Source organism: Grus americana, chromosome 10 (genome assembly GCF_028858705.1).
Source record: "Grus americana isolate bGruAme1 chromosome 10, bGruAme1.mat, whole genome shotgun sequence".
Classification (NCBI taxonomy): Eukaryota; Metazoa; Chordata; class Aves; order Gruiformes; family Gruidae; genus Grus; species Grus americana.
Genome location: NC_072861.1, coordinates 913217 through 939155, shown reverse-complemented (window position 1 = coordinate 939155; position 25939 = coordinate 913217). Strand labels below are relative to the sequence as shown.

Below are 25939 nucleotides of genomic sequence, written 5' to 3'. Positions count from 1 at the left end.
GTAGAAGCAAGAGGAAGGTCAGGAGATCTCTGGAGCCTTCCAGTGCTGGTAGCAGCATGTGCTATGGCTGCACGGGACAGGAGCTGAGCATTAGGGCTGGACGAAGGTGAGCGAAGGGAAGGCACTGGGTGCCTCCAGGATGATGGTCCAGGGGATCAGGCAGGACAAGGACAGAAACAGTTCATAGGAGTATCATGAGGAAGGGCAAAGAGGGGAAAGGGGTGCAGCCCTGTCCCAGGAGGGCCGTTCCTAGCTCCCACCATGAGGTCAGGGAAGGAGAGGGCTACTTTGTCACTCAATTGATGGAGCCAAGGGCCTCCTATATTCAGCCCTGACTACCAGCTTCTTTTAATGTTAAACAAGGACTGTGTTTCTGGAGAGCCAGGCATACTGTGTCCCCAGCAAGCAGAGACCTGTCGCACCTCGAGTCCTGGATTGGGGATGTCAGACAGGTGTGGCACTGTCTGAGAGTGCAGAATATCGGTATTGCTGGACTATCAAGTCCTGTCATCCTCGTGCTTCTAGCCTGGGCTTTTCTGCCACCCCAGGCGTGCTCCAGGTTTCCGTCAGAGGCTGGTGCACCTCTCGCAGGAGCAGGGATGTCCATGGGCCAGGCGTCCCCGAGGGGTGGCAGCAGAGACAGCACGCACGTGCTTGTGCTGGTGCCTGTGAAGCGAGGTGGGAAGGCTTTGGTGAGGCAGTAGGGTGGAGGAAGAACAGAAATGTCATGTAGGCTGTGAAGAGCTGAGAGAAGATCCTGCAGAGGAATGTGGCCAAGAACGGTTGGGAAGCCTGGTGCTAGCTGTTCCTTCTCCACCACAGCCCTCTCAGAGTTACAGCCCAGGGGGGAGCTGGGCGCTGATTTAACGTCCAACTTGCTTATCTGCTAGTGCTGAGCACAGGCAGAGCCCGGGGAGGGAGGCCAGCCCCAGGCCTCCAGATCTACTGCGGGCACCTCAAGGGCCACGTCTTCGTCTTCTGGCCCCTCTGGAGCAAGAAGTGGGAGAGCGTGCATGCCTGTGTGCCCAGCAGTAGTGCCTGGGGAAGAAGGGCAGGTCTCACGCAGAGCTTTTGGTTTCCAGGTGCAGAGAGGAAGATGCAGGCATTTACCAGGCCTCAGCTAGAAATAACAAAGGCATCGTGTCCTGCTCTGGCGTGCTGGAAGTGGGAACCATGACAGAGTTCAAAATCCATCAGAAGTGGTTTGACAAAATTAAGAGAAAAGCGGAAGAAAAGCTACGAGAGATAGAACAGGGCAAGAAACGAGGTAAAGAGAACATGGAGCTGGAGAAGTTGCAGGGAATGAGCCCCGATCGGCTCCAGAGAAAGCGGAGGCTGGCCAGGGATCTGAATCTCCGGTCCGGAGCCTCTTCGTGGGAGAAGGAGGATGCAGCAAAAGTGCACGTCGCCGATTCTCAGTCCAGATTACATGAGGATATTGCCAAGCCGAAGGAGCAGCCGGTCAATGCAATGACGGGCTTTTCAAACAAACTGATAGCACCTTTGAAGGCAGAGGTGACCACCAATGGAGATGCCTCTTTGGAAAACGTGGAGGAGAACGGGAACGGCTTTCTTGCATACCTCTATGAGACGGTGGAGGACCTAGCAAAAAAGCCGATGGTCAAAGACTCCGCAGCTAAAAAGAAAAAGAAGGTGGAGGATCCTCCAGCAGCAAAGCAGGAAGTTTCCAAGCAAGAAGAAAGTGGGCGAGATAGGGCCAACCCCTCTCCAAATCCAAGGTTTGCCCCTCCTGTCCCGTTACGCAGGAACGCGCGTTTGAGGGTGGCAAATGATCAAGAAATGGAAAACAGTCCAAAAATCAAAGAGCCCGGGAAAGCTGTGAATCAGGGCCCTAAAGTCAATGGTAATGCGCGCTTCTCTTTGAAAGAGATGTATTTTGATAAGAAAGTGAAGCCGGCAGCGGGGAAGAAGGAGGCGGGAGCCAAGGAAGAGGCTGCGAGCAAGGCTGCCCTGCAGCCCGTGGCCATCAGCAGACGGACAGAGGATGCTCCATCGTCCTCAGAGGTGTCGGAGGCAGGACCTGTGCCGTCCGAGGGACAGAGAGGCCGGCGCCAAGCGCAGAAGTCAGAGGGAAACAAAGCCGTCGGTCCAGAGGTAACTAGGAGCCAACATGGGGGTTGCAATAAGAAAACACTCGTGCCGCACGGTTGTTGTGTGGCACCAGCCCTGGGAGGCTGCGTGTACCCCATGGGAGCTCCTGCCGAGGCTTCGTAGGTCTCCACTGGCAGAAGCACGCAGGAAAAAAGGCTTGCTGGGCTTTGTGCGCCCAGACAGCAGAGCTTCCACCCCATCTCCGAATAAATGTCAGGCGAGGTGGTGAGGAGAGATGTACGTCAGGGCCCTCCGGCCGAGCAGCTGGTCTCCGGGTGGCCTGGGGCGTGCTGTGAGCTCTCCTGTTTAATCGGCAGGCTGACCTCATGCGAAATGTTTCCAAATCAGTTAAGCAGGGAGCACTGAATGGCTATTTATAGCTGGGGGTGGATGCCTTGTGTGTACGACGGGCAGTGAGACTGATGACATCTGTTCAGTTTAGCAATTGAGCCTGAGCTTCAGCCGGCGTTTAATGAGCACCTCATGCAAATGAGTGCAGCGTGCCAGGTACGCCACACGAGCTGCGCCGGGCAGGGCGTTGAATTTTGTTTACAGTGCAACATGTATACAGTAGATCTGGGCTATTTTTTGGCTCTCCCCTGTTGGAAAATCTCTGTTGCAAGACTCATTGTGGTGGTGATGCAGCGCCAGGACACAGCACCTGCTCCTGACCCTCACTGCATCTTTTAGTCAACTTCTATTTTTGTCACTTAACCTGAAGCATTTTCCATTAAAATGTTAGACTGGAAGCTACTAGTCTTTTTTTTATTTTATTTTATTTTTCCTCCTTTTTTCTGTAATGACCCCTTCTGTGGTTAAAGGTTCTCTGAGTCCAACTTGCAGGTGCTGTCAGGATTTGGCGTTTGAGCTATGGTAGGTGCACGCTTTCAGTGCAGGCCAAGGCTATTCAGAGGAGGCACTCCGGGTGCAGCACGTCTTCCTCGGTAGGTAATGCAAATCCTTCAGGATGTGGAGATATCCACGATATAGAAAGTGGGACTGTTGGGTGCTCCAGTGGAAAAAAGTTCCTTTCTTCCTCTTCTAGATTTCTCTTGGGTAGGAGCACCACTTACCCGTAAGAAACCTGCTGGGTTATGCGGTGAAGCGAACATCTGGGTCCTGGACTCACCACAGTGCAGCGCCCTGAACCCATCTTTAACCTGACGTGTCAGCATCCCATATTGCTGGAGAAATTATTGCTGTGCACGTGAGCCCATGGCAAAGCAATTCGTTTTCTCCCTCTCTGCTCATTTTCACGCCCCTTGCTCTTAAGGAAGGTGGGAAGTGTTGGTGTGTAACAGCCAGGCTTGGGCTGTCATCCCTGAGCCTTTGACATGCATCAAGGTATTTTCCTCTTCAAAAACCCACTCACAGAGGGAAACCTGTAACTTGTCAGCTGGTGTGCCTTTGAGTCGACAAAAGGGAATGCTTTTGATTTGAATTTGAATGCTTCAGCTAGGTGGTGATGCTGGGGAAAGTGTTCAGGCTTTTGTGTGACCAAATAAGCTATTTTAAAGCACTTTAAAGCTGACTCCAAGTGGGTTTGAGGCTATTTTCACTCCCCAGGACACGGGTTGCTTGTCTTTTTCTTTTTTAATCTTTCCCTTAAACAAGACAGGGTCATAGCATGCGTGTTTTCCTGGCTGTGGGACCTAGCTGGGCCTCATGCTCAGGACTTGTCTTTTGAACAGGATTTGTCTGTAGCAGAAGGGCTTTGCAAAATACCAGACCGTGACCAGGCTCTCAACAGCCTCACGCACAAGAGGAGAGAAGAAACTGGATTTGCGTAATGATCACTCTTGCCTAACTTTGAAACTGATTATTTTATTCTATTTCTTTTATATGGCCCTAGTTTGAGTGTTTTACGATTACTTAAGGACAGGTGCTTTTCTGAAAAGCTCCCAGAAAGCTTTTTCTGAATAAGCTTTAGTTCTGTGGTTAGATTGGGCTGTGCCCATCCCCATCCCTTTCCGTGCCATGGAGGACCAAATACTGTGGTAAAACCCGGGGGGGGGGGGAGGTTCACTGCATTGAAGCCCATCTGTCTCTTAAAATAAAACCTTTTAAGCCTGAGCACTGGGGGCTTAGGAGCACAGAGATCTTAGGAGAAAATTCCTTAGCAGCAGATCCTCTGGGATGGAAGGGGAACCTGTTGCGGGCGTGCCCTGTTCCCTTACATGTGGTTGTCCAGCGTGTATCAGAGGTATCGCTGCCTCCCCTGAGCCTCATCCTACAAAAATAGATAGTGCCTCTTGGCTGGAGGATTTTGCCAGATCTCCTCGGGATAAAGCTCAGCCATCACAGAGGGCAGCTTGCTGAACCGTCTGCTGGTGTGCAGCTGCAGTCGGAAACACTTGAGCTTCCCGAATGTCAAAGAAACAGGATGGTCGAATAGCGCAGATAATGTCATGGTGTACAGTTTCGCTATAAATCATTTGGGCAGCCTCATCCAGATAGTGTGTGACATGCCGATCACCCCATCTCAGAGTGGAGATTGCAGATATAGTATGGGGGAGCACTGAGTCTTAAAAAAAAGAGCAAGGAAATTATACAAGGTCTCAGCAACGGCTGGTGAAAACGGGAAAGTTTTGCTCCTTGGGAAGGTGCCATGCTGGAGGAATGTTAATTAAAAGCTGTTGAGTGTTTTAGAGAGATGGATCTCCTGCCTCGTGCACAGCCTAGGCATTGGAAGGCAGCAGAGTTGGAACTGATTAAAAGAAACAACATTTTGTGCAGCATGACAGAGGGCTGTGGGACCCACTGCCATGGGATGGCGGCAAAGCCAGGAGGCCCCGGATGAGCGAGTATCAGCGATACCAGGCTAACACTTAGGACTGAAGCAGAAGTTGGGCAGTGCCATATGGTACAGATGGACCACAAGCACCACTGAGCAGACCCAGGCAGTAAAATGATGCTAATTTTCTCTTTTCTTTATTTTCTTGACTAGGTTGCAGCAACAGTGGGGCAGTCTGCTGGTGACCTAAAACATCCAGTGTCTGGTCCAACCGTAGAGACCGGTCAGCAAGCCAATAAGTCAGAGGAGCTCAGGAAAGAGATGCCTGTCTGCCAGGAGACCAGGGGGGCTGGGAAAAGGACAAATCCTCGGCTGAGGCCTCGGGAGCCACCAAAGCCACCAGCACCTTCTCCAGACCACGTGCAGTCCAGCAACGAGCACCCTCCCTCTAGTAAGCAGGCAGAAGGACATTCCCATGCTCTGGAGGGCAGAGAAACCCAACAAGGACTGTTAAATCAAGAGGACAAAAGCCAAGATGAGGAAGAGCCATTGCTAAAGAAATCGAGTCCTCCAGAGCCTAGAGAAAACTCTCCTCTTGAGCAAATCACGCATCAAACAGCAGTCAAGGATGGAGAGAGCAAAGAGGCAGGAGCAGAGCTGTCCAGGAGCCATCCCAGTGCAGAGGCAGGAGGGAGCGGTGCAGCAGAGCCATCTCCTGGGGCTGCGCACAGGGAGGCGGGAGGGACACCTTTGGGACATCAGGAGACTGAAACACCAGCTCCTGCTTCAGTTCGACTTGCCAAGGAAAAACCACTTCCCGCTCCTGCAGCAGAGACATCAGTGGCTCAGGAGGCACCGCTTGCGGCTCGCGGCGCCCCAGGGATGGAGGCCACAGCAGGAGAGGTCCCATCTGGAGCCCAGCTGGTGCCTCCTGCGAGCAGAGAGATGGAAATCAAAAAGGCAGATGGATCTGCCCCGCAAGAGGAGTTTTCAGCCAGCACGTTAGGGGAGGAGAGGGCCAAACCAGTGCCTGTGGGACCTGAGGGGAAGGAAGGGGGAGAGCAAACAGCCAGAGCTCCGTGCCAGGAACCAGCAGCACCTTCAGGAACTTTTGAAGGAGGTGCTGAGGTTCAGCCACAAGTACCGCTGGTCCTGCCTAGCCCTGAGAGACCTGAGGAGATGTCTTTGGAGGAGAAGATGCAGCACAAAAACCTTGTTTCCTCCTTGAAGAACTATCTGCTGCTGCTTTTAAAAATGTCAGATAGCAGTAAGGATGCCACGAAAGAAGACACTGACCCTGGGGACAAGGAGCAACCCGATGCAGAGGAAGTCATGCTCCCAGAGATAGGCATTGCAGGCCTGAGCCCCCGCACCTCAAGGAGAGTTTTGGAAAAGGTGCAAAACAATCAGCTCTTCCAGACAGCAGAGAACTTGCCTCTGACCCCCAGGACGTCCAGGCGGATCACTGGCATGATTAACGAGGAATTTGTTACCAGCAAGGAGATGCTGGCTTGCAGGCCTATGCCACCAAAGAGACGTACCCGGATTGCTCCCGAGGCGGAGGGGCTGCCCCAGCTCTCTGTGCCCTCCATCGTGGTGGGCAGCATGCCGGCAGCAGGAGCGGGGCAGCCTCCTAATAATACTTCTGATTTGCCTCCAGCCAGCCCTGAAAAAGAGAGCCTTGGTGACCCTCTGGCAGTGCTACCTTGTGCCACGCCAGAGGAGCTTGCTTCCGGGGCCCGGCGCAAAATATACCTGCCAAAAACCAAGCAGGTGGGGGAGGAAGAGGAGGCAACCCCAGAGGGCCAAGGGCATGTGAGAAGTCCTACCGTTTCGCCACGGCAATCCAGGAAGAACACAGCCCTGTTGCAGTCACCTGCCCCAGCTCCATCCTCTCCTGCAGAGCAGCGCTCGCCAACCCTCACGAGGAAGATGGCCACGTTGGAGGTTCCTAAGCTGTATGAGGAGCCCACAGGTGACAGTAGTGGTGACCACGAGGTCCCTGAAGATGCTAAGGCAGAAGCACAGCCAGCAGAGTCCAAGAAAGCAAACAACCCATTTAAAGGTAAGGAAAGAGGTAATCTCCATGAAGCATGTTTCCTTGTTGCCTACAAAGGGAGCCTGGCCGGTGATAGTCACCTGGGGCCACGTGAGTTTTGTGCATTTGCAGGGTTTTCAGCGTCACCCTTTGGCCATGTGAAAGCCAAAAGTCTGCCCCAAAACTTATTCCCTAGTGCAGGGAGGGTGGAGGAACGCAAGAGACGGCAGCACTGAGACTGGCTCTCTACAGCCTGGACTTCCCTGGCCAAAGGAATCACCTAATACTTCTGTTCTTGGTCTGCATGTCCTGGTCCTCACCGTGCCTCATGCTGGTCAGAGGTCCAGTGGGCATCAGCGGGATGCATGCTCCTTTCCCACCTCCACGGTCAATGCTAATTTGATCCCTTGTGGCATCGAATTAGAAAAGGCATAATCCTGGTGGTGAAGTGCTTGCGGGAGCCAGGTGATACCCTCACGGAAATCAGCACTCCTGCAAAAGTTAGGGTAACCTTGATCAGTCCCTACTTCAGTAGATAAATGTTTCCTCCAACATTGCATAGTGTTTTTCTACATTGCCTCTGGCCCGAGCCCCTGTCGGTATTTCAGTGCTGCGCTGTTGAACGAATTTGTACCACTTGTATCCCACCGTGCTTACTCAAGCAGAGCTCTGAGACCTTCCCTGGGTGATATCAGGCTGTGCTGACATACCTTTGATACCAACACCAAAGTCCTACGCAGCAGCGCCGGGGTAGGCTGGCCTGTCCCTGGAGCTGCAGCCCACACTGTGTGTCTCACCATCCATCTCTTTGCACCCTGTCCTTAGCTCCACAGGTGATTCGTAAGATCAGGGCAGAACAATTTTCCGATGCATCAGGAAACCTGAAACTTTGGTGCCAGTTCTTCAATATTTTGAGTGATTCTAAGCTGATGTGGTACAAGGACGAGATCCCTGTAGCAGAAGCCCAAAGGAGGTAACCTGCCAGCTCTGCTTCGTTGTAGTCCTTGTGCATAGCCCTGGGTTCGTGTGTTAATTCCAGCTCCTTGCGTTGACTGGGGTGAAGGTGCCCCTTCTGTTAAGGTTGCATGGGAAGCTCATTGCATGGCACAGCACGTTGTGAACTTTATCTTCTCGGTGCCAGGGGAGGGAGGGGTCACCCAGGTGGGGAATTGCTGCCAAATTTGTCCTATTGATGCTCCATCTGGAACCCAGCTTAAGGGCTGGTGCTTTGAGTAGCAGAACACTGGGGAGGACAGGGGCTGAACCCAAACCTCGGGGAGGGCAGGTGCTGGGGAAGGTGCTGTGCCTGTCTCAGAGTTTGAGAGCTGGGTGTGAGCTGCAAAACTGGGACCCCGAGTGATACACGTGTGGGTGGCAGCTGTGCCGGGAGGGTCTGCACACTGCATCCGAGCAGGCGCTTCCACGCAGCCACCACTGGCAAGCACCAGCAGGGAAAAAGCAGCTCTGGCCGTGCCCTCGCTATCCCTTGGCACTGCCCTTGCACAGGGAGAACGTGTTCGGACAGCTGAGTGGCTTGTGGTGTCCTGGATGCTTCTTTGAGTGCATTGTGGAGAGCAACTTGTTCTCAAGCCCACGGGAGCTTGTGTGGGAACATCATCCACATCTGATAGGATTTGCCTGCAGCCTTTGTGCATCCCTTGCGCTCCCTCTGTAATGAGCTGGCAGAAAGAGGTGCTTCTGGGGCAGAAACAGCAGATCTCCTACAGCAGATATTTGAGTGGGGGCAGATGGACCAGGAGTGGCCATTGCCTTCTAGCTGACCAGAGCAGAGCCTGCTCAGCCAGCGGGTCTCAGGATGGGGGTCCCACCTCTTCCCTCCGCGGCCCGTCATCCCCTTGCTGGTTCATGCTGGCCACGTGGGGTTCCTGTGGAGACCATCTGCCTGGTGTGTCCCCACCTTGGCTAGAGGAACTGCCAGCCCAAAGCTTGGCACTGCAGGCTGGAGAAGACCGGCAGCCTGCTGATACAGAGCTCGTGCTTTGCTGGTGCCTTGGAGAGGGGCAGGCTGCAGGATGGGGAGTGGTGCCTGCCCTCACTCGTGAGCAGCTGAAAATGAAGCTGGACACCTCTGTGGCTGTTTGGCTTCCAGCCATCCCCATCTGGATGCGGGTCTGTTAGCCCAAAGCACGGCCCCGACCCAGCCACACGCAGAGGCAAGTACCTTTATCAGTCTGTAGCCCAATCCTGGCCAGATTTTGCAGGGCTTGCCTGGAAGACGAGCATTTCTGTGAGTACAAACTGCAGGGCAGGACTCCTGGTGCCATGAGGTGCCAGGGGAGCAGCTGGGATGCCCTTGGGCTGGCTTCCGCCATAGCTCTCTTCCAGCCCTCCAAGGGCAGCACGGTGCCCACCCACAGTGCCTGTGACAGGGCTCTCCTGTGCCCCCACACATCACACGGGGCTGAGGCCGTGCTTCGGTTTCTTCCAGCGCTGGTGACGAGGGCCAGGCAGCCTTGGCTATTGTGCAGGCGTCCCAGAAGGACTGCGGGGTCTACCGGTGTGTGATCAGCAACGAGTACGGCACTGACTCCACCGATTTCCTGCTCAGCCCAGAAGGTGAGGAGCCCTCAGCAGCCCGGCAGCAGCTCTCCCAGCTGCCCAGTTGTGCCGCGGGGCAGTGTGGCAAACTGCGAGGAGGGCTTGGTGCCAGGCTGTGGAGGGGGAGCCTCGCACGCCCCATAACACTGCCTCTGTGAGGTGCATCTGCCTCCATGTTCTAATTTATGGGTGGTTGACACCATCCTCCTTGCCGTCCCTTGGTGTGGAAGTGCATGGGGCAGGGTGGGATCCTGGCAGGACCTTGACACCTCTTTGCTTTCTGTCTCCTCTAGTGCTGTCAGGATTTATCTTGCGGGAAGAGATCGAAGGTAAGTGCCGCGTGCTGGCGAGCTGCGGCTGCTGCCCCTTGCGGCGCAGGGGGCAGGCGGCTCTGCGGCGGGGGCAGGACGTGCCCGCGTTGTCCCCCCTCACCAGCTCTTCCCTCCGCCAGTTGGAGAAGAGATCGAGATGACGCCCATGGTGTTCGCAAAGGGTTTGGCTGATGCAGGCTACTGGGGGGATAAGCTCTTCGGGCGCGTGGTGAGCGAGGACGTGGAAGTGGGCGCCGGTTTCCTGCGCAAAGCCTGCCGTGCCAGAGCCATCTACGGCCTGGAGCCCGTCTTTGAGTCCGGCCGCACCTGCGTCATCAAAGTGCACAATTTCATTGTCTTTGGGACCAAGAATGAGAACAGCCTCATCGAGAAGAACTATGATATCACCATCCAGGTGGGCATCCTTGTGGGGCACCCTCTGCCTGTCTCCCTGACTCCTTCCCTGTCTGTCTGTGCCACGGTCCCCAGCTCTGTGCCCACTTTCTTTATTTCCTTCCACTTTTTGAATGCTCTGAAGTGGTGGAGCCATGTTCCAGCGGGCTGGCAATGTCCTTGTTATTTTTGGCTTCAGCTCTTCTCTCTGAGCAACACGGAGCTGCTCGGAGCTTTCCCATCACTTGTCCCTTGACTGCCAGGAGAAGGAAACACCTGGCAGTGTCCCAGGGGATGCCTGGCCAGGCGGGGGGTCCCAGGGAGGCATTGGTGCGAGACAGAGCAGATCTCTGACTCTTCTGTTTGAATCTCCAGGAATGTAAAATCCAGAACTCCAGCCGTGAGTACTGCAAGATCTTTGCTGCTGAGGCACGAGCCGTCCCTGATTTTGGAGCGGTGCCCGAGTAAGTAAGGTGCTGCGGCTCCACTGGCTTGACATCCTGGCAGAGCGTCCTTGGGGATGGTGGGAGGGTTCCCCGTGGGTGCTGGGGACATCCCAAAGGGCAGCGTGCTCTTCTCCCACCCTCACAGAGGAGCAATATTGCGGGGGAGGCAAAAGCCAGGGTTGCAGACCGCTGTGCATATCTCCACGTGCTGCAGTGGGAAAGCTTGCCAGCTGGTGCTGACCCCACCTATGCACTCCCACACAGGATAGTTCCTCTGTACCTGATTTACCGACCGGCCAACAACATCCCCTACGCCACGATGGAGGAGGACCTGGGTGGGCCCTGTGAGCAGTACTGTGTCACAGAGAGAGACGGCAGCTTGGTGGCACGAGGCACCTCAGAGATCATCCTCAAATGCTGCACCTTTCAGCATTGGGTCTACCAGTGGACAAATGGAAACATCCTTGTGACTGACATGGAAGGTAAAGGGATCTCCCAACCTGATTCCCGTGGCCCCTCACCACCCTCTGGCCTGCAAAGAGAGGAGGAAAAGCCACAGCCTTGCCCTCCTGCCTCTACATGCCCTACGTGCCATGGAGCCCAGCCCCCAGGGCGATGACCTGCCCTTGGTGCTGGTGCCCATCCTTCTCTGGGCAGAGACTGGTTGTCCTCCCTTTCATTGCAGGAGTGGGCTGGAAGATGACCAACGTGCGGATCGCTACCAACCTGAAAGGGTGAGTGATCCCAAGCTGCTGGCGCAGGGCGGCCTCGGCCGTCCCCAGCGCTCCAGCTCTCATGGTGAAGGGCGGCTGGGCTCCCATCCTTGGCTCCCTGCTCTGGCGGGATGTCTCCTGGTGCGGAGCAGGGGCTGAGGATGGCTGTGTTGGCAGGTTCCAGGGGCTGAAGGAAAGCTGCTTCCCCTCCCTGCTGGAGCAGTTTGCAGCCACTCACCAGTGTAACCATTACTGCAGCATCCTGGGCCTGAAGACGCTGGAGCCAGCCAAGCCCAAGGGATCCAAGAGCCCCTCCATGGGTAGGAAATCTGCCCAGTCCAGCCCTCAGCTCCAGAAGAAGGGGCTGGCGAGTCCCCAGGGCACCCGCAAGGCTGCCGTGAGCCCCAAGAGCTCCCGGAGAGCTGCAGAAACAGGGGAGGCCCTGGCAGCCTGCAAACCTGGGTCAGGAGAGAGCAGCAGGTCTGGCTGCCCACAGTAGCCGGAGCCGCTGCGGCCGGGACCCCCTGCTCTGGACCCCAGCCTGAGCAGCCCAGAGGCAGCGCACGACCGGGCCGGGAAGGGGAGACCCCTGCAGCGGCCACTGCTGCCGCCCTCCCCCCTTTGGCTCCCGGCCCGTGGCGCTTGCGTTGTGTGGTGTGTGCTAGTGTGAGCGGCTCAGCCGGGGTCACGGGGGGGCAGTGAGCTGTCAGCGGTGCAGACCCCCTCGCCCATACCTCTTTACAAGAGCTGCTGCCGGTGGTGGAGCCTGCGGGGCCGTGCGTCCCCCCATGCTGGGGCTCGCTTTCCTCTCTCCAGTCTCTCCACCTGCCTTCCTTAAGGCAGCGGCGGTCAGAGCTGCTCCCTCCGGCTTTGCCGGTGCCATGCCCCTGCCTGGCTCCCCCGAGCAAACTGGGAGTCCAGGCTGCCCTCCTGGCTCCCAGCACCTCGTGTCCCTCTTTGTGTCCTCCATGAAACCACCGTGCCAAGCTCTGCCAGCGCTCTGTGTCAAGGATGTGAACCCCAACAGCGCCCAGGCGGTCCCATTTGCCCCAGCACACTGTGATTTAAAAGGTTTTGCTGCAGAGGGGTTTAGCAGTGAGCTGCAGGGCTCCTGCAGGCCTGTCCCGTGGCAGGGCACTGGCGTCGGCACCGGTGGCTGCACGGGGATGGGATTTTGCACCCTTGCCCTCCCGGCCTCCCCTGCATCCCAGGGTGAGCCTCCCACCCCTTTGCTGGGCGAACGCTGAGGGCAACGGTGCTGCTGGGGGTGCCGGCCAGTGTCACGGTAAGGATGCTCTACCTCACATGGGGCACCCGGGAGCAGGGCGAAGGGGAGACGGCTTTGGCACGTGCGGGTGTCTAGCCTGCAGGACTCGCCCCTCCTTGCCCACCTGCCGTACGCAGGCCCCGTACGCTCTGCCCAGCCCCACAGCACGACCTGGTCATGGCTTGCTCAGCATCACCCCTGCTTGGCACATGCTGTACCCCAGTGGCAGCTAGCAGCGCCCGCTCCGGGACCCGCTGCCCTGCGGCGGGAGGCGGCGATGGACAGGCAGCGATGCTCGTGTTGGAAATTTCAGCACCCTGCGTTGCATCAAGCCTCCCTTGTGCCCGTCAGCTCGCTCAGGCATGCAGCAGCCACCAGAGCGTGGCAGTGGGCAGCCAGGCTTGCAAAGAGCCCCAGCGCTGCCTGCTTCATCTCGTCGTCCCTTTGGAGGGGGGTGCCGGTCACCAGCAATACCACTCCACACGCATGGTGAGGACAGTGGTGTCCGAAACGGTTGCTCGGTGCAGCCTGGCAGAGGAGGGAAGGGACTGGGCTGGGAGTGCAGCACGCTCCAGGGTCCTGGTGCTTTGTTGCTGGGTCATTGTAAAATAACAATGTACATAACGTGGCCGCGTTGGCGAATGGGTGCTCTCGAGTGCAATAAAGCGAGAAGGACTGGCCTGTTTGCCGGCACTGTGGTCCCTGCGGAAAAGATGCACCCAAGCACAGGACAGAGCAGCTTTGTGCTCAGGGAAGGAAATGTCTTCAAATAACGGTTTTACCCCCCCGTCTGCACCCCACGGGGGAGAAGAAGGTGGCCGGGGCCAGACCCTGAAGCTGGCACCTGGCGGAGGCTTGGTTTGCAAGGTCTGCAGCGAATGCTGGATATGGCAGCTGCAGTTGCAGGGCGCAGCCCAAGCAAAGCACCTCGTGCCGTATGGGACAGCCGTGGTTGGGGGCCTGAGAGGGCTGAGGGCAAGCATTTGGGGTTTTCCATGATTTATTTGGGAGCAGTTCCTTTGTGTCTACGCGGCCAGCACCTAAGGGTGCCGGTTGCAAGGTGCACGGGGCTGTCCATCATCACTGCAGTGGAGACCAGATGTAGAGGACCCTGATGGGGTTTTTTTCTACCTCTAGGGCCAGGCTTGGCACCACCCTGGTGCTCCCCAGCCCTTGCCCCCGGAGTGGGCAGCTGCCTGCACATTTCTAGATTGTCCACGCGCAGGACGTGTGGTTGTAGTGGCCGCAGCAGTGCATCAGGCACGGCACGCTCTCTGCCACGCCGGCCCAGTCTCCCGTGAAGGACAGCGTCCCGTTCTCGAGGAGCGAGCTGGAAGCAGAGAAGCGCGGTCAGGACGAGCTGCTGCCCCACCGCCTGGGTGCCCGGGCGGCTCTGGGGCCCATCACACCCACCTGGCAAAGAGCTGTTTGCAGCACATGTACATGGTGTAGCTGGTAGAGCTGAAGTTGGTGGGTCTGAGGAAGCTCACGCAGTCGCCCACCTCCGTTGGCACATGAAGCAGACCTGGGGGACAAGGTGTCCTGAGGGACCGTGCGTGCAAATCCCATCCCCTGAGCATGCTTGCAAATCCCGTACCACAACCCTGCTTGCAAATCCTGTACCTGGGACTGTGCTTGCAGGTCCCATGCACCGTCCCACCTCACCCCCCAGATGGCTGCAGCAGTGACCCCAGGGAACTCCTCGTGGTGCCCCAAATGTCCCAATCCCAGCCCAGCTGTGGATGAGGGGCTGCAGCAGAGCTACGGGGCTTGGGTGGCCCCTTGCAAAGCCATGGGAGGAGAGCAGGGGGCTTGGAGGCCCTGACAGAGCCATGGGGAGGACAGCCCAGCCGTCCCCATCCCTGCACCTGCATTTATAGGGGTCTTCGGCCCTTTGCCTGCCCCTCCCCGGCTCTTTCTGGCCCCACTGGCAGTGGGCAGGGACCTACCTGCCAGGCAGGCGTTGAGCATGGAGACACAGATGCCAGTGAGCAGGGCTCGCAGCACCACGGAGGCTAAGTCACTCTTGCGCTGGGGTACCATGGAGGCTGCAGGGCAAAGCAGAGACTGGGGCGAGTCAGATCCTTGGTCCGGCTCTATCCCGGGGTGGGGACAGGTAGGGAATCGTCCCCAGTCCCCACTGGCTCTGCCACATAGCGCCCTGCCCACCCCAAACCCTATTGTCCAGGGGACGTGGTGGTCCCAGGCAGCACCCAGCATGCTGTCTGCCCATCCTGGCAGCGGTGGGTGCAGGCAGAGCGCCGGCCCACCCCACACCCATGGGTGATTAATCAGAGCCCTCGGCGCTCTCAGCGCTGGAGTCTCTGCTCTTTGCCCCATGGCTGGATGGCATCTGGGCTTGCAGGACATGCACGTGCTCTTACCCATGGGCGCAGTGCAGAATCATCCCTTATCACCTCATGCAAACCCTGTTTCTTATCTCTGGGCTGGCTGAGACCGAATGTGGAGGCTGGTGGGCAGGAAATTCCTCCTGCCGCAGCTAAGCCTGTGCTCCCCAGGCACGGGATCCCCCTGCATCATGCCCAGGCACCCGGGACACCTGGGTCACACTCACCCAGACCTCCCAGCATGATCCCGATGGAGCTGAGGTTGGCGAATCCGCAGAGTGCAAAGGTGGCAATGCTCTCGGCTCGCTCCTGGAGGGCACAGTGGCAGGGGATGGTCACCTCGGCCAGGAGCAGCCCCAGAGCACCCAGCGCTGAGAACCATATTGTGGCTCCCAGCCCAGCCAGACTTGATGGAGATAAGTCCCCCACCCCAATCCTTTCTCCTTCAGCTATTTTTGGGAGCGAGGATGCAGGTGGTGGGCAGTCTGTCCCTGGGAGAGGGACAAGGGGCCCTGTAGCACCATGATCTGCCCCACCAAGGAGCAGGATAAATGGGACAGGGCTTCACCGATTCCTTCAGGATGACCCTGTAGCCAGCAGTGAGTGGACATCCAAGTCTAGTTGGCCATAGGTGCCCTCCCACCCCAACACCATCATCCCCTTGCTTGCCCATCACCCGTCTGCCCAGCCAGGTCCCATGCCCCATTTCGGCTGTCTCCATCCCTGCCCTATGCCTGGCAGGGTGGCAGGTGTCCCTCACAGATATCCACTGCTTCTGGCTCCCGTTCCACTCCTCCAGGCCCAACAGACGGTTCTTCTTGTACGTGGCCAGCTGCTGGTACGCCACAAACTCGTTCAGGAAGATCTTGATCCCCAAGAGTTCTGCCACCAGCGGCGAGTCTGCCCAATCTGCCCCCATGAGAAAGGCCACGGGCATGAGGACGTAGGAGCAAATCACCTGGGAAAAGCACCCCAGAAGGGAGAAACTCAGCACTGTCCATCTGCATAGCCCCTGGCTTGGACACCCACTGCCAGCATTTGCTAAACACCCCGAAAGGGTCTCGGCAGCCAACTGAGGCAGCGGGCAAAGTTGGGGATGGGTGGGGGATGCAGGATCTGGCAGCCCAGACCATGGGGCTGCCCTTGGGGATACCTGGAAGGAGAGCCCCTCAATGTCCACCATCTCCCCAAACCAGCGCAAGGCAGCGTTGATGAACTCCAGCACTGCCAAGAAGGCAATGAGGTTGGCCGCAATGTTGGCCACGAGCCCCACGGAGGCGGCAGCCCCGTTGCTTGCTGCTTCCAGGATGTTCTGCTCTTCCCTGCGTGGAAGAAGACCCTGATGGGCTTACGTGGCCGTGCATCCTCTGTGCAAGGTCAGCTCTCGCTCCATGGATGTCTGTGCGCCACAGGCTCTCCCAGCCTCGGGCCACCCACAATGTCCACATGTGCCCCTAAATTCCTCCCACGGTTTCCCTGCATGGCAGGATGCGTGCAGCCCCACTCCACCATCCCTCTCCTTACACTCACCCACTGGAGAGGCGGATGCTTCCTTTGCCCTTGAACTTGGACTCTTCCACTTCGGGGTAGACGAGTTTGGACATGGCAAGGGCGCAGGGCGCAGCCATCACAGAGGCTGCGATCAGGGATGCCGCATCTATCTGCAATGCGCAGAACGTGGGCTTAGGCGCCTTGTGCAAGGCTGCGCCCTGTGACGTGCCACCCCAGGGCGTCCCAGCACATGGCTGGCATCAGCCAGCGATGCTCGGAGCAGTTCAGGGCTCTCCATTTGCTCAGGGAGGGAAAAATGTCTCTGTTTTTCCCATCTTAGCCAGCCATGGCACGTAGGGATGGATGCCTGGACGGAGGCATTGCTGGAGCTGCAGCGATCACGGCCTTGGAGATGTTAATCTCTCCTGCTGTTTGACCTAATCTTGATTCTTGTCCCTTCCTTGTCCCTTTTGATCAGTATCAGAGCAACAGGTTGTGCAACACCGTGAACTTGCCCCCGCTGATGAAGAGCCAAGCTCCCCGCCTCACCCCTCTCCTGCTCACCGAGTGGCAACATCTCATTTCTCTGACCTTTCACCCTTGGCTCCCCGTTTAAGGACACTAATTAATGTTTAAATAGCTGGAGCTCAGCCAGCAGGTCAAGGGGAAGGTTTATTCCCCGTTACGGAGCACTGATGAGCCTGCACACCGTGTCCAGGGCTGAGACGCTGATGAACTGGAGAGGGCATCCCCGGGGGAGTTGGGGCACGGGACCGCCAAGGTGATGCTGGAGGAGCGGGACTTTTTTGGCTGGGAGAAAAGAGGGCTGGAGAGGGGTTGAGGTTGCCGTTCCCAACTACTTAAAAGGAGGATAGAGAGAAGACGCTGCTCAGAGGTGCCCAGTGAAAGGGTGGAAAGCAACGACACAGTGTCAGTGGGGAAATTCCAGTTGGATATAAGGAAAAAATTGTTCCCCCTGACTGAGGCGTCTGTGGGGTGGACCAGAGAGGTGGGGGGAGATCTCCATCCATGGGGATGTTCACCACCAACCTGGACAAGGCCCCGGGCATCCCCTTGAGCTTTGCTCATTTGGGCAGGAGGGTAGATCAGAGACCCCTAGAGGGTCCTTCCAGGCCAAATTATCCCGTGGATCAGTGAGATTTACCCTGCTTGCTGTGCGAGGACAAGCAGTGCAGGTCCCCTGGCAGTGCCTTCTACCTGGCAGGGTTTTGGCCAGGCGAGAGAAGGTCAGGCTGGACACGAAGGCACCCTGCCCTCATCCTGCTTATGGAAGGGGACCACGGGGCACCTTCTGGGGGTCTTGTCCCACCCACAAGTCCAGGGCAGTTCTTGCATGTCAGGACCCCATAGCAGGGAGCATGTGGCATACATCTGCACATGCACTCACCCCAAAGGATATGTAGGCACCCATCACGCTGCCTGCAATGGTGGAAAAGCCACCGGTCATCACAGCGTGGATTTCTGAATGGGTCATGTCTGCAAGGTACGGGCGGATGAGCAGTGGGGCTTCAGTCTGCAAGACAGAAAACCCTGTTGTCCTTGGGACAGGGCCACGCAGGGGCGCAGGTCTCCTGGGAAGGCAGGAGAAGATCCTTCCTCCAGGGCAGGTTCAGCTGCAAGGGCTGAGGAGATGGAACTCCTGCCCAGGAACTTACCTGTCCCACAAAAATGTTCCCTGCCACACTCAGGGTCTCAGTAGGAGTGGTGCCCATTGAGACCTGAAGCACCCAGGAGATCTGGGGAAAGACAAGGCCACCATGTCCACGAAGGCTCCTGGCACCCTACCACCCACCCATGAAGCTGGGCACTGTTTGACCCTCAAGCTGCACAGAGGTGATCTCGGGAAGTGCCCACAGACCAGGTAGCAACATCAACTCCAGGGCTGGGCTTTCTCAGGAGGACGTGCAAGAAAGAGGGGGTTTGCATCTATTCTTTTAAGCAGGACAAATCACCCCAAATTAGTACCATGCCAATTTTCCTGGGATGTTCCTCAGCTAATCATAGTAGTCAGAGAACCTACTAGCTTCTTCTCCTTTCCACCATCATCCCAGAGCCAGGTGTGAGGTCCTACCTTGACAATGAGCCACTGCATGACGCCGAGGTAGTAGAGGATGGACATCACGCAACTGAAGAAAACAACGATGGGCAGAGTCTGCAGGCAAGGCAGCAGGGCATGGGGTTAAAGGAGATCTGAGCAACACATCTAAGAACACTTGGGGACCAAGCCCCTCTGTCTCACGAGCTGGGCACGGTGTGGTACTGCATAGCCAGCCCACGCTATTGGGGTGCCACAACACTGGGACAGGCTGGCAGGAGGGACAGAAACCAGTGCAAATCCCTCATGGCGCTGAGGAGGTCCATGGGTGGATACAAAGGTGAGGGAGACCCATCCTTGAGCTGGTTGAAATCTGCTGCAGCAAGCCTGGCTGGGTTTAGCTCCGTGCTCTCCAGGACCCAGCGAGGCAGCCAGACCAGAAGAAAACCAGGATCTGCCTCTCCCTCCCCATACCCCATTCCCCAAGCTGACCTGAAAGGCAAAGACTTCTTCAATGAGCGTGTTCCCAAAGACGAAGCTGGAGCCAGCTGTGGTGTAGCTCAGGAAGAACTGCAAGTGGAGAAGTTACGTGGTAGGATGGAGATCTCCATTAGCTCCTTCCCTGACATCTCACTTCTACCTAGCAGGGGTCTGTACGCCCAGCTCTGCAGCTCACTTTACTGCCCTGCCAGAGAATGACCCTCTGAAACCTAAGCTGGGGACACTGGTGGGCTGTCTCCCAGCCATGGGGCACAGCTCCAGCCTGCAAGGGAGACCCCAACGAACGGCCTGGGCTGCTGCAGAAAACCAGGAAAGAGATGGCTTTTCTCAAGTCCCAAGCAAAAATATTTGTGACTATGCAGTCCCTGCAGCTTCTGTGCCCCGTGCCACCCTCTGCTCTTCTTGCTGATACCGGGGGGTCTTACATGGAGGGCGCAAGCATGGGATGGGGTGTGCAGATGCAATACCTGGATCTGGTCACCCAGCCACCGGAAAGCTTGGACGCCGGGGGTTGTTCGGAGGACAAAGAGTCCAAATAAGAACTCCAAGCCAAGGCCCCAGAAAACGGCTCTCCAGGAGACCTGAGGACCAAGAGCAGAATGGGAACTGAGACGTTAGCAAAGCCTACAGACTTCCCTCTCTGGCTTCCTGCCCCTCCGACAGCTGCACATGGCAAATGCCATTATGCTGTGCCCTGGGTGAGGGTCATGGGGAGGCTAATAAAGAAAGTGTCACAGAAACCCACAACATAGATTGGTGACAGAGGAAGAAGATGAACTGGTGGGACTCAGGAACTGGTTGGTGGAACATAACCTGCCAGGCTTACCCAGGAGGACACAATCACAGAGACCTGCTAGATCAACACTTCCTTTGGAGGAGGCAGATGGAGGGATTGCCCAAAACATTGAAGCAGGTTGGGTTGGAAGCTACTGGGACTTCAATCACTTTGGCCAAATCACCCAGGGCACCTGAAGCTCAGGCATGGTGGAAACCCGTGCTGGGTCTGTGGGTCTGACCCACTATGAGGGACACGGTGGAAAACAGGATGGAGGCACTGTGGGGGAGCAGTGGGAAGGAGTGCAGTGAGGTGGCTTTGGGGCTCCATTCCCCCCAACCAGCTCAGCTCCCCAGGCTATGCCCAGCTTTGCCCTGGAGCCTTGCTGGGCTTCTGCTTCCCCCAGGGAGCTCCAGCGATGGGCCATCAGGGGACACCAGTGGGAAGGAAGCACTTGTTCCCCAGTGCTGGGTGGCCACCTCATGCGAGGGGACCAGTGGCCAAGCCACACCTGAAACACATACTGCGCCGTGGTGCTTGGAGCAGGCAAACAGGAACAGCACCAAAAAGCAGAAGCCAGCCAATGAGACGAGCTGCTCCAGTTTTTTGGAGATGTCCAAAGCCAGCCACGCGATCAGGCCTCCCAGGTGAGCCACCAACAGCAGCCTGCAAAGGAAAACCCAGACTGTCACAGAGAGGATGTCCCCACGGGGAGCAGCTCACGAGGGGCAGGAGCTAATCGAGCTGGAGATGCTACCGTAAGATCTGTGCACCTGAAGAAACCTGGGGCTCAGACACAAATGAGGGGTGTTAATAGCCATCATGCTACTGAGGTAGAGTAGCAAGACATTTCTGCCATGGCTTTTTAGTGGTCCCCAGGCTGGGCCATGCCTCATCATTCATGAAGTGCCTGCACGGCACTAGGGCATGTGCCCACTGCCACTGGCTGTTGGTCGTGCTGGCAGGGCACCAACAGGAGAGGGGACCCGGGCGCTGGGAGGGAGCTGGCCCTGCCTTTTCCTAACTCACCATTTCAGCCACGGCCAGCACTTTTGGAAGCATTTCCAAATGGGGTTGAGGAGCAGCAATACCTTTGCCCCACAGTGCTTCTTGAAGAGGCTCCAGCAGATGAAGAATACAACCACAGCAGTTATGACAACCAAGGCAAGGGCTCGCTGGAAGTTGAGCCAACAGGCCGCAATGAAGTAGCACAGGTAGGCTGGAGAAGGCATATTGGGGGTCAGAAACATCAGGGCCATGGGATCACAGATTCATAACACTAACCGGGGCCAACAATGAGGTTCATTTCCTCCAAGTGTTCTTCCCTGGCCACCCCTGAGGCTCCCATCTATGCACGAGGAGGCCTTAGGGAGCACCGCCCCAGCATCCAGGCTGATTGGTGACAGCAACTCAGCTGTCAGGGGGCACATGGAGCAGCAGAAGAGGCAGAGCAAACCCTTTGGGAAGGAGGACAGTGAGGTGCAGGTAGCCCTCACGGACAGGAGTGGTGGGGTGAGGAAGGGCCAGGCAGTGGGGCTGGTGAGAGCAGACACAACCTCCATGCAGATGGCCGTGCCCAGTTCTTGGAGGCTGGGGGCATGGCCAGCCAAAGGGATGTGGAGATGGGGTCTCAGTGCAGGGAAGTCCTCACCTACTCCAAGGAGCCCCAGGGCGACCCTTCTCAACACCTTGGCATGAGCCTTGCAGAAGTACTTTGCCTTGGATGCCGGCTGCAGGGCCTTCCTGGAGAGAGTCACATGCCAGAGACATGAGGGACGCAGAAGATGGATCCTGAAGATCAACCCAACCCAACTCAACAGAGCTAGGTCATGACCATGCCTCCCAGAGGGCACTTGCAGCGGCAGCATGGTGATATAGGTGTGCCGTGGCCTCTAGCAGCTCTGCTGCCCGCTCCCAGGAGGAGTGAGCTGGGAGACCCCACCACACACCCCAACACCCCAGGCACCATGAATGGAGGCTTGCTTCTGGGTGGCTGCTATGGGGATGGAGACCTGCCATCAGGCACTGTCCTCTCTGTGTGGTCAATACCACCCTACTTTGCTCCCAAATCAGGTACTTGCAAGCCTGGTTTGGCTCCAGGAGAATTGCTGGCCTAAGGACTGCAGACTTGCTATGACTGCTGGAAATACCCTACATGCATACATATATCTCCAGGGGTTATCCTACCTGCAGTAGGAGGAGAATCTCCCTTTCCCTTCTCCTCTCCTCTCCTCCTTGTTCTCGCCATGTGGACCATCACATTCCTCATAGAGTCTCTCCTCCCCCTGGAAGACATCATTAGCTGGAGCACCCTGAGCAGCTCCTGTAGCCTGATGGGAGGGGAAGGGGGGACTTACCACCGAGCTGAAAGCTGGGTTATCTGTGCCCTTCTCAAAGTTGTCCAGGGTTATCTCTTTTTCTTCCATCTCCAGAAGTGCTGCAGCTTCAATACATTAGAGAAACAACACTGCGAGGGACCAACCCTGGCTGGGGAGAGAAAGACGGGATCAGCTCTGGGAAGGACAAATGTCCAACCCCGATTTTCAAGTTTGGGTCTCCGAGAGGAGAACGCTCTTTGCAGTTGGGATTCAGAGCAGTTCCTGCACCAGCACATCAAGGGACCATCCCATGGTGTCCTCAAGCTGTGGGGCTGGTCTGCTGACTTCCTTGTTCTCCTGTAACTCTGTGAAGGTCTTTGCTCTTCCGTGCTTCCAAAGAATTACAGGAGAGGATTAGAAGCAGCAAGGAGAGCTGGTACTCCTCCTCCAAGTTGGTGGCAGTGGCCACCGGCCTCTGCAAGCCCCTTTGCAAGTGGCATTTTGCAAAAAATAAACCTAGCTGCATCCCTCATCAAGAGCTCTTGGTGCAACCAAGTAAGGAAGAAGGAAGGTCCTTTCATGTCATTAACTAGTATAGTGCAGGAGCGATGGGTAGGAATAAGTGGTAGTTTGCATGGGGACTGGTCCTAAAGGAGGATGATACTGGGAGAACTGGTCCAGCAAAGCCAGAAGAACCAGTGTTATGCCAGGGCAGGAATCCTTGGAGCATCCCATTTGGACACCCTCCCAGTTCCTCTACCTGGAGAAGGATGAGAGAAGAGCAGGGAAGTTGCAGAGAAGGCAGTGATCGACTGTAGGAGCACTTCTGTGTGAGGACGGAGGAAGTAGGGGGATCTCCTTGCTCTGGAGGAAGGTTGTGGAGGTCTGCATGGAGAAGACAGACATAGCAGGGTCATTGCCTGCTTCTCGCAGTGTGAGAATTAGGGTCCACTGAAGGGAGCGACCCAGATGCAAATGAAATGAGTGGAGGTGAGGAGTTTTAGAGAACATCCCTCTAAGGTGGGACCTCATGGCAGCTGAAGGCGGCAGCGGGCTCCACGGGCCAGCAGACCCACCAAGGGGGACCAGCCAGTGCATCCCTGGGCTCGTGGTTCCTCAGCAGCAGGGCAGGACCCGGGACCACGGTAGGACCCCAGGACCCCAGACCTCCTCCAGGGCCTCCAGCACCCCCAGTGTCCCCTGGGGCTCCGGGACACCTCCCCAGGACCCTGGCAGGGATCAGCAGGACCCCCTCCCCAGGCCCACCACCCTTTCAGGACACCCCCAGGACCCCTCTGGGCTCAGTGGCCCCTCCAGCCCCTGCAGTGCTCAGGGACCCCTCCAGGACCTCCCAAGGCCCTGTCTCTCCCCACCTCTCCCAGGCTCGCCGCCCTGCCAGACCTCTGGGCCCTCACGCCCCCGTGCCCCACGCCCTCATGCCCCCCCCACGGCCTCGTGCCCTCCCCGTGCCCCACCGGCTTCCCCCGGCGCCCGCCGGCCCCCCGCGCTCACCCGCAGCCCCGCCGGCCGTGCGGCTCCCCGGTTACCGATTAACAGCTCGGTCCAAAGAGCTGGGCAAGGCCCTGCGGGGCCGGGGCTGCGCCGGCTCCTCCCGGGGTTCACGCAGGTGCCAGGCCATCCATGAGGGCGTGTGGGGAGCCCAGCGGGGCGGCCGTGCCGCCCAAAAACAGTTGCCCCAGGGTATGTTCACCCCCCAGGCGAAAAGAGCCCTGAAGGGGAGATGTTAAAAGCAGAAATCCAACCTTTACCCCAGCCCAGCAAATGCTTCCTGGGGAAAGAGCTGGGCACGTGCAGCTGCGGCCGTGCAAGGTCACGTCACCGGAGCCGCGTGGGATGGATGGGGCTGCAGCCAGCATGAACGTCCTGCCAGCGCGTGCTGCACACCACTTTTTCACGCGGGATGGTGGGAGTTGCACACCCCCCCCCCCCCCGCGCGCACCCAGCCGGTATCTCCCTGCTCATTTTTTTGCACGGGGAGCGGTGAAGCGACGTGACTCCGAGCACGCCTGTGCCAGGGATCAGCAGGAATGGGTTCAGAGATTGCTGATTAATGATGCCATGGGGCGTCCACGTGCCACACGGTGCCCGTAAGCGAACGCTTCCGCACCAGTTCCCCAGTGCACACCAGCATCATCTTCTCCCTGTGGATTTCATCTGGTCCCGTTGCTAAAAACCACCTAAATTTGGGGTTGGCACAGCGTGAGCACGCTCAGCACCTGCGTGCACGAGCCAACGCGTGGACGACAAGGAGTAAAAACCCCGAAGGCGGTTTGTGCAACGCTGGTGCGAACCCATCCCCACGCATGGGGTACTTGTGCAAACACCGGTGCAACGCGCGGTGCCCGGGCACCGCTCGCACGCTCACCAGGAGCTCGGGCAAACCCAGCGAGTGGCCGACCCGGCGTGCGAGCACCACGCTGCCGCGCCACGCGTGGGAAGCGGTCCCGCCCCCCTCGGCGCGATCTCAGCTCGGCCCCAATAAGGGCCGCTGCGCCCGCATTCACGCCCAGAGCCCCGGTAGCGCGCCGTGATCGTATAGTGGTTAGTACTCTGCGTTGTGGCCGCAGCAACCTCGGTTCGAATCCGAGTCACGGCATCGCCCCGGCGGTACCACGGCACACGGGCTCAGCATTTTTTGTCTTGGGTCTGTACGACGTTAGTCGTTAACGGTTTGGGTTTTATTTTCACGATGCGCCGATATTTCACCTTTTTTTTTTTTTCCCCCCTCTTTTTTTAACCCGGCTCCTGGCGGGGCGCGGTGCTGTGGGGCCGGGTCGTGCTCGCCCAGGCCGGGGACAATCGTAAATGCCGGCGGGGAGAACGGCGGGACGGGAAAATGAGATGAGATGAAATGAAATAAAATAAATCAATAAAAAAACCAATAAAAACAAAAAAAGCAATAACTGGAAGTAAAATCAATAAAAATAATAAAATCAATAATAAAACAAAATAAAAATAATAAAATAAAAATAATAAAATAAAACAGTAAAAATCAGTTAAAAATAAAACCAATACTAAACCAAACCAAAACAAAAATAAAATAATAAAATAAAAAATAAAACCATAGAACCCCAGACTGGTTTGGGTGGGAAGGGACCTCACAGCCCACCCAGTGCCACCCCTGCTATGGGCAGGGACACCCTCCACCAGCCCAGGTTGCCCAAAGCCCCATCCAACCTGGCCTTGAACACTGCCAGGGAGCCAGGGGCAGCCACAGCTTCTCTGGGCAGCCCGTACAAAACAAAATGAAACAAAACAACAAAATCAAATAAAATATAAACCAAACCAGCACAGAGCCCGCCACAGAGGACGCCGACGCGTCCCCCGGGGGGGCAGAACAAAAGATGCTGAGCCCGTGTGCCGTGGTACCGCCGGGGCGATGCCGTGACTCGGATTCGAACCGAGGTTGCTGCGGCCACAACGCAGAGTACTAACCACTATACGATCACGGCGCGCTACCGGGGCTCTGGGCGTGGATGCGGGCGCAGCGGCCCTTATTGGGGCCGAGCTGAGATCACGCCGAGGGGGGCGGGACCCGGGAGGCGGCGCTCCGCCCTCGCCCTGCCGTGTCTCCGTGGCGACGCGGGGTGAGTGGCGGGTGCTGAGCCCGCCCCCCCGCGGGCTGGGCTGGGCTGGGCTGTGCTGTGTGCGCCTGCGCGGGCCGGGTGGGCGAGGGGTCTCTCCCGCAGCGGGACTGCGGCCCGGCGCTGGGCCCGGCTGGGCCCCGCTCCCGGCCCCGACCCGACCCTGAGCACCGACTTCCCGCCTCTGAGGCGGTCTGGCCTCCTTCCCCCGCCCCAGCCCCTAACCCTGATCCTAAACCTAACCTGAGCCCTGGGTTGAACCCGCTAACCCC

General features: G+C 57.4%; 2 protein-coding genes and 2 non-coding genes across 10 annotated transcripts in view; 2 read left to right on the top strand and 2 right to left on the bottom strand.

Moving 5' to 3' along the window:
- ALPK3 (alpha kinase 3) overlaps window positions 1-13253 on the top strand; it is a 35575-nt gene extending 22322 nt beyond the window's left edge. For both annotated transcript variants that reach the window (XM_054836832.1, XM_054836833.1), the window contains 10 exons: window positions 1083-2115; window positions 5060-6911; window positions 7710-7857; window positions 9334-9461; window positions 9737-9772; window positions 9895-10169; window positions 10523-10611; window positions 10858-11075; window positions 11279-11327; window positions 11484-13253. In XM_054836832.1, coding sequence (XP_054692807.1) covers window positions 1083-2115; window positions 5060-6911; window positions 7710-7857; window positions 9334-9461; window positions 9737-9772; window positions 9895-10169; window positions 10523-10611; window positions 10858-11075; window positions 11279-11327; window positions 11484-11805 — 4150 coding nt within the window. In that variant the 3' untranslated portion in view covers window positions 11806-13253. The remainder of the gene's footprint in view (window positions 1-1082; window positions 2116-5059; window positions 6912-7709; window positions 7858-9333; window positions 9462-9736; window positions 9773-9894; window positions 10170-10522; window positions 10612-10857; window positions 11076-11278; window positions 11328-11483) is intronic.
- A 314-nt stretch (window positions 13254-13567) lies between these two features.
- Window positions 13568-23822, bottom strand: SLC28A2 (solute carrier family 28 member 2). 6 transcript variants are annotated; one of them, XM_054836746.1, is made up of 19 exons: window positions 23575-23822; window positions 22823-22947; window positions 22102-22231; window positions 21932-22029; window positions 21396-21487; window positions 20774-20963; window positions 20269-20410; window positions 19437-19550; window positions 18961-19038; window positions 18505-18585; window positions 18089-18169; window positions 17821-17946; window positions 16452-16582; window positions 16075-16243; window positions 15682-15879; window positions 15149-15230; window positions 14523-14621; window positions 13987-14098; window positions 13568-13903 (listed from the first exon to the last, which is right to left on the bottom strand). In XM_054836746.1, exons 3-19 carry the CDS (start codon window positions 22168-22170, stop codon window positions 13780-13782), a joined length of 1986 nt encoding a protein of 661 aa, XP_054692721.1. In that variant the 5' UTR covers window positions 22171-22231; window positions 22823-22947; window positions 23575-23822; the 3' UTR covers window positions 13568-13779. The 6 variants fall into 6 exon arrangements, with proteins under 6 accessions (XP_054692721.1, XP_054692724.1, XP_054692723.1 ...); XM_054836749.1 differs by having other exon boundaries at window positions 20308-20410; XM_054836748.1 differs by having other exon boundaries at window positions 22102-22227.
- Window positions 23823-24607: 785 nt separating this feature from the next.
- Window positions 24608-24679, top strand: TRNAH-GUG (transfer RNA histidin (anticodon GUG)). The gene has a single exon. It is a non-coding gene; the product is annotated as a tRNA-His (tRNA).
- A 784-nt stretch (window positions 24680-25463) lies between these two features.
- Window positions 25464-25535, bottom strand: TRNAH-GUG (transfer RNA histidin (anticodon GUG)). Its single transcript has one exon. It is a non-coding gene; the product is annotated as a tRNA-His (tRNA).
- Window positions 25536-25939: the final 404 nt, after the last annotated feature.

What these genes read in the sequence shown, in the direction of transcription:
- SLC28A2 (XM_054836746.1), bottom strand. Translation starts at nt 22,170, where the DNA reads ATGGAAGAAAAAGAGATAACCCTGGACAACTTTGAGAAGGGCACAGAT. An exon ending in TGCAGTGGCTCATTGTCAAG is followed by an intron (nt 18,170 to 18,504) that starts GTAGGACCTCAC and finishes GTCTTTCCCCAG; the next exon opens with ATCTCCTGGGTGCTTCAGGT. An exon ending in GCTCAACGCCTGCCTGGCAG is followed by an intron (nt 14,099 to 14,522) that starts GTAGGTCCCTGC and finishes CTTGTCCCCCAG; the next exon opens with GTCTGCTTCATGTGCCAACG.